This window comes from Oxyura jamaicensis, assembly GCF_011077185.1.
Source record: "Oxyura jamaicensis isolate SHBP4307 breed ruddy duck chromosome 4 unlocalized genomic scaffold, BPBGC_Ojam_1.0 oxy4_random_OJ72827, whole genome shotgun sequence".
Classification (NCBI taxonomy): domain Eukaryota; kingdom Metazoa; phylum Chordata; class Aves; order Anseriformes; family Anatidae; genus Oxyura; species Oxyura jamaicensis.
Genome location: NW_023303851.1, coordinates 1 through 5,728, shown reverse-complemented (window position 1 = coordinate 5,728; position 5,728 = coordinate 1). Strand labels below are relative to the sequence as shown.

At 73.6% G+C, this 5,728-nt stretch overlaps 2 protein-coding genes across 2 annotated transcripts; both read left to right on the top strand.

Moving 5' to 3' along the window:
* Positions 1-7: 7 nt before the first annotated feature.
* CCDC142 (coiled-coil domain containing 142) lies at positions 8-2,238 on the top strand. Its single transcript, XM_035311473.1, has 8 exons — positions 8-220; positions 293-448; positions 577-734; positions 824-982; positions 1,158-1,272; positions 1,345-1,522; positions 1,594-1,805; positions 1,952-2,238. Exons 3-8 carry the CDS (start codon positions 660-662, stop codon positions 2,203-2,205), a joined length of 993 nt encoding a protein of 330 aa, XP_035167364.1. The 5' UTR covers positions 8-220; positions 293-448; positions 577-659; the 3' UTR covers positions 2,206-2,238.
* Positions 2,239-2,690: 452 nt separating this feature from the next.
* On the top strand, positions 2,691-5,724 carry LOC118157217 (programmed cell death protein 4-like; the record flags this gene model as incomplete). Its single annotated transcript, XM_035311474.1, has 10 exons — positions 2,691-2,839; positions 2,937-3,207; positions 3,614-3,711; positions 3,813-3,926; positions 4,205-4,426; positions 4,621-4,718; positions 4,781-4,895; positions 5,223-5,330; positions 5,400-5,510; positions 5,599-5,724. Coding segments are annotated over exons 1-10 (1,320 nt in total), but the record flags the coding sequence as incomplete, so codon positions are not given.
* Positions 5,725-5,728: the final 4 nt, after the last annotated feature.

Below are 5,728 nucleotides of genomic sequence, written 5' to 3'. Positions count from 1 at the left end.
ACCAGCAACACGCAGGAGCTGCACCGGGCACTCACCCAGGGTCGCTGTGGAGTGGCCGCCCCCAGGAGACCCCCAGCCCTGCACCGGGGGCCAGGGGTCCCTCAGGGTGTCCCTCAGCACTGTCCCCCTGCAGCCTGCATCCCCCCAGAGTGCCAGGAGGGGCTGGAGCACCTCTGCCTGCGCCTGCTGTGCCGGGGTGTCCTGCGCACCTGGGAGCGAGGTAGGGGGTGTGGGGTGGCTGGGGGGTCCCTGCCCGGGGCCCAGCACCGCTCACCCCGTGTCCCCCTCGCAGACTTCACCCGGGCGCTGGGCTCGGGGCTGTGTGACCGGTGCTCAGCAGTGCCGGAGCCGTCGGGGGGAGCGGCGCAGAGCAGCACCGCCCGGCTCCTGCAGCAGCTCTACCCAGCCCTGTCCTTCGCCCTGCGGCACCTGCCGCCCACACCTGAGGGTGAGTGGCACCTTGTCGTGGTCTGGGGACAGGGACCATCCCTCTCTTGTCTCTGCTGTGCTGAGCTCCTGCCAAGTGCAGTGTCACTGCAGCCACCACAGTGTCCCCACTGCCCTGCCTGCCCCCAGGCAGCCCCCCCGGCTCGCCCTGCCTGCGCCTGCAGCTGCTGGGCCGGTGCCTGGCCACGGTGCAGGCCTCCTGCTCCTGGCTGATGGGCAAAGCCTTCCAGTTCCTGGCGTCCTGGTCCCTCCACCAGTTCCTGCTCGTCACCCAGGGAGACCTGCAGGTGAGTGCAGGGCCGGGGTGGGGGCACAGGGGGCTCAGCCCCACTGTGGGCAGGATTTGGGTCACCCCTCTTCCTTCTGCTGCCTACAGCTGCTGAAGGCCGAGACGGACGCGCTGGTGCTGCTGGTGAGCGCGGCCTTCCTGGAGCCCGGGGACAGCCCCCAGCACCTCGCGCCCCACCAGCGGCTCCGGTCCCACCAGGAGATGTGGCTGTGCCAGCAGATCCGCTCCATGGCTGCCAGCATCCAGGTAGGGCTGAGCGCTGCCAGTGGCTTGTGTTCCACTGCCACAGCCCTGGGTGCCAGCAGCCACCATGCACCAAGCCGTGCAGTGTGTCGGGAGAGGTCCCGCAGCGGGGAGGGGCGGTTTGGCACGGTTGGGTGCTGGGCTGCACAGCCCCAGCTCCCCACGCTCTGCTCCCCAGCAATTTGCGGGGGACGTGCTGAAGATGTTCTCCACCGACTGCAAGCGGATGTCGGCCGAGATCTTTGACCAGACCATGCCGCTGGGCAAGCATTGGCGGGTCAGCCTCCGAGCCGGTGGGTAGCAGGCACCCCGGCCCCCCCAGCCCCAGCAGGGCCGCGGGGCTGACCAGGTCCCCGTCCCTGCAGAGCTGCCCAGCTCCCCCAGCGAGTACGCGGCAGCAGCGGCCCAGACGGTGCTGGGCCAGGTCCTGCAGGGTGCCCAGCTGCTGCCCCGCGACTCCCAGGTGCCCACCCTGGCCCGGGTCACGACGGCCTTCGTGGAGGCCTGGCTGGATCACATCCTGGCTCGGAAGATCAAGTTCAGGTGAGGGCGGCGGGGCCGCGGCTGGGCAGGGGCAGGGGCCGGGGGCGCCCCGGCTGAGGCGCTGCCCGCAGCCTGCAGGGTGCCCTGCAGCTGCAGCAGGACTTCGCGCTGGTGCGGGACCTGGTGCAGTCGGAGCACTACGGGCTGGCGCCCGAGACCCGGCAGTCGCTGCTGTCCCTGCGCGTCTTCCAGCAGATGGACAGCGCCATCCTCTGCCTGCTGCAGCAGCCCAGCGGCAAGGCCTACCTGTCCTCCCACCCCTGGCCCTCCCTGCGCCAGTGCTGTGAGTCGGGACGGGAGCCCCCAGCCCGCAGCTCCCGTGGTGCCTGGCTCGGGCTCCTCATCCCTCCCCGGCAGCGGGGAGCTCAGGATGGGGGGCATGGGCCAGGCCCCATCCCCCCTGTGACCCCGTCTCCTCTCCCCATCCAGGCTCCAACAACGGTGCCCGCACGCAGGAGCTGGGTGCAGGCAGCCTGCACAGCCTGGAGACCCTGGAGGCACCGGGGGCTGTGGCGGGCCCCCCCCCGGCCTCCCCCAGCACCGAGGCTCCCGGCCGGCTGCGCAGCCCCCCCGAGTCCTACCTGGCGGGCAGCCAGCAGCAGTGGCTGTCGCTGCGGCTGCGCGGGGCCCGGCGCTGGCGTGTGCCCGGCCTGCCCTGCATGGCCAAGAGCCCCGAGGGCTGAGCAGCAATAAAGCACCCACGGAGCCGAGCCGGGCTCCGGGCCTCTGTCCCCTTCCCCGGGGGGGCGTCCGGTGGGGGGCAGCCCCCGCCCCGGCTGTGGGTTTCTCGCTGTGCCCCTGGGGGTGCCTGCACGGGGCCACCCCCTGTGCGCTGGGCTCGGCACCGGCCCCTCTGTGCCCGAGGGGCTCCGCCAAGCCCCGTGCGGCTCAGGCCGTGCTCGCCTGGTGCTGCCCACCTGGGGCCGGTGCGGGGGGGCGGGAGGTTCCCCACGAGGGGGTCGGGGTCCGCTCTGCGCCGCTGCCGACCCCGTGCCCCCGCCGTGCCCCCGCCGTGCCCTCGCGTCTCGTTTCTTTCCGCCCCCCCGCGGTGCCGCCACGCCCGGTGCCGGGGTTCCCCGGTGCTCCCGGTGCTCCCGGTGCCGGCGGGACTACGGCTCCCATCATGCCGCCGCTGCCGCCCGGTCACTTCCTCCGCGCGGCGGGGCGGGGTCGGGCCGAGCCGCGCGCCCCCTCCCCGTCCCGGTCCCCGTCCCCGTCCCGGTGCAGCCTCGGGCCCGGCCCGGCCCCGCCGCCGCCGCGATGTCCGCCGCCAGCGCGGCCGAGCTGGGCGCCACCGACCGCGCCCCCTTCGCCACGGCAAGTACCGGGACCGGCCCCGGGGACCGGGACCGGAGCGGGGCGGGAGGGGCCGGGTCCCGTCGGGGCGCGCGGTGACGGTGCCGGTGGTGCGCAGGGCCCGTGCCCGGCGGGCGCCGAGGAGGACGGGGCCGAGGAGCTGCCGGGGGCCGGGGGGCCGCTGGCCTGGGCCCCCCGCGAGAAGCTGCTGCACGAGGCGCGCCTCAAGGCCAAGGCCAAGCGGCGGCTGCGGCGCGCCTCGTCCCGGGACTCGGCCCGAGAGTCGCTGTCCGAGGGCGCCGAGCCCGGCCCCGAGCCCGGCAGCCCCAAGGGCAGGGCCCACGACCGCAAGTCCCGCATGGGCAAGGGCCGCGGGCTGCCCAAGAAAGGTGAGGAGCGGGCTGGGACCCCCGGGGGGCCGGGAACCCCCCCTTTGGAGCTGGGGACCCTGCACAGCCCTGTCACCCCCCACGGGGCTGGGAACCCCCCTCCATTTCTCCTTGGGGCTGGGACCCCCGCACAGCCCTTTCACCCCGCCATGAGGCTGGGACCCCCCCCCCCCTCCATTTCCCCCTGGGGCTGGGGACCCTGCACAGCCCTGTCACCCCAACCCCCATGGGGCTGGGACCCTCCCCTGCACCCTCCCTGACCCACACTGCCCTGACACCTCCCCATGAGATTGCCCACTCCCCCCCACCCCCATGGGGCAGGGCTCCCTCCCTGCCCCCCTGCTGGTAGCCCCCCCCGGTGGTCTCAGTGCCCCCCGTGTCTGAGCCCCATCTATGCCTGGTGCAGGCGGTGCCGGGGGCAAGGGTGTGTGGGGTGCCCCCGGCGTGGTGTACGGCTACCAGGAGCCCGACGCCCGCGACCCCAACTACGACGAGGTGGCTCAGGTACAGCCCCGGCCCCCTCCCCGAGCCCCTGCCTGGGGCAGCCCCCACTGTGGGCGGCCAACTGGAGCCCCACGGGTAGCCACGTCCGTCCGTCCCCGCAGGGGGACACGGTGTATGCCACCGTGGTGCCCGAGCTGGAGGAGGACGAGCTGGAGAAGAACGTACAGCCCATGGTGCTGGAGTACTTTGAGCACGGGGACACCAGTGAGGTCATGGTGCGTCAGGGCAGGGGGAGAGGGGACGCTTGGTGAGGGGGACGGGGCCAGCTCGTGTGGGGCAGGGTCCCGGGGAGGGGAAGGGTCCCTTGGAGCGAGGAGGGGGGTCCCTTGCTGGTGGTAGCCCTTCGGAAAGGGCAAGGTCCCTTGGGGAGGGGACGGGGTGCCTTGGTGATGGGGAGGGGAGATGCAGGGGCCAGCCTGGTGTGGGGCAGGACCCGGGGAGGAGCAGGGTCTGGGGGGTGTGCATGGGGCCGGCGTTAACGTGCTGGGTGCAGGCGCTGCTGCGGGGGCTGAACCTGGGCAGCCAGAAGCACGCGGTGCCCTCGCTGGCAGTGGCACTGGCGCTGGAGGGCAAGGCCAGCCACCGCGAGCTGACGTCCCGCCTGCTGTCCGACCTGGTGGGCCGCGTGGTGAGCCCCGAGGACATCGCCTGGGCCTTCGACAGGATGCTGCAGGACCTGCCCGACCTCATCCTCGACACCCCCGAGGCCCCCCAGGTGTCAGCGGGCGCGGGGACGTGGCCATGCCGGGGCGCGCTCTGGGGGACACGGCCGTGCCAGGGGCTGCCGTGCAGGGAGGTGGCTGTGCCGGGGGGGGGGGGGGCGTCTGTGCCAGGGGGTGGCAGGGGGACATGGCCACGCCAGCAGTGCTTGGGTCAGCGGCGGGCCACGCGCTGACACCGTGCCCCCAGATGCTGGGGCAGTTCATCGCCCGGGCGGTGGCTGACCACGCGCTGCCCCTGGACTTCCTGGAGCGCTACAAGGGGCGCGTGGACTGCGAGCACGCCAGGTAAGCGCCGCCCCGGCCCCCGCTGCCCGCCCCGCGCCCGGCCCTCACCCCGTCCTCCGCAGGGCCGCCCTCGACCGTGCCGCCGTCCTGCTGCGCATCAAGCGCGACGTCAACCGGCTCGACAACGTCTGGGGCGTGGGGGGCGGCCAGCGCCCCGTCAAGCACCTGGTCAAGGAGGTCAGCGCACGGCCGGCCCCGCGTGCATCCCGCGCCGCGACCCCCAGTCCTGCCCAGGCCCCGTCCCTGCGGGTGTCCCCACGCTCCGTCCCCTCAGCCCTGCCCAGGCCTCCAGAAGTGCCCTGCATGTGCCCCACCGCACCCCTCGGTGCCGTCATGCCCATGTGGCATCCACTGCTCATGTCCCCGGGCCTGTTCTGCCACACCAGCAACACCCCCAGCTGTCTCAGTGCCACCCCCACATCAGGACCGCGTTCCCAGCTGTCCCCACACAGAGCCCCTGCTCTGTGTCCCCAGTGTCCCCACCACAGCCATCTTTGTCCCCAGATGAACCTGCTGCTGCGGGAGTACCTGCTGTCCGGGGAGGTGTCGGAGGCTGAGCGCTGCCTGCGGGCGCTGGAGGTGCCGCACTTCCACCACGAGCTGGTGTACGAGGTGAGGGGCTGGGGGGGCTGGGGGTGCCGGGGGGAGCCCCGCGGCCCTGCTGACGCCCGCTGCCCGCAGGCGGTGGTGATGGTGCTGGAGGGCTCCGGGGACGCGCCGGTGACGATGATGGTGACACTGCTGAAGGTGCTGTGGGAGACGGGGCTGGTGACGCTGGACCAGATGAACCGGGTGAGCGCGGAGGCAACTGTCAGGGGGGCTGGGGGGGTGTGGGGCGGGGGTCCCGGGGCTGATCCCTGCGGTGTCCCCGTGACCCCAGGGCTTCCAGCGGGTGTACGCGGAGCTGGGGGACATCAGCCTGGACGTGCCCCTGGCCCACGGCCTCCTGGAGCGGCTGGTGGAGCTCTGCTTCCAGCGCGGCATCATCACCAGGGCGCTGCGGGACGCCT

Bases quoted from the DNA above. Each gene is read 5' to 3' on its own strand.
- CCDC142 (XM_035311473.1), top strand. From the start codon at position 660: ATGGGCAAAGCCTTCCAGTTCCTGGCGTCCTGGTCCCTCCACCAGTTC. The intron at 1,523-1,593 runs GTGAGGGCGGCG...CGCTGCCCGCAG, and splicing joins GCTCGGAAGATCAAGTTCAG to CCTGCAGGGTGCCCTGCAGC. The intron at 1,806-1,951 runs GTGAGTCGGGAC...CTCCCCATCCAG, and splicing joins GCCCTCCCTGCGCCAGTGCT to GCTCCAACAACGGTGCCCGC.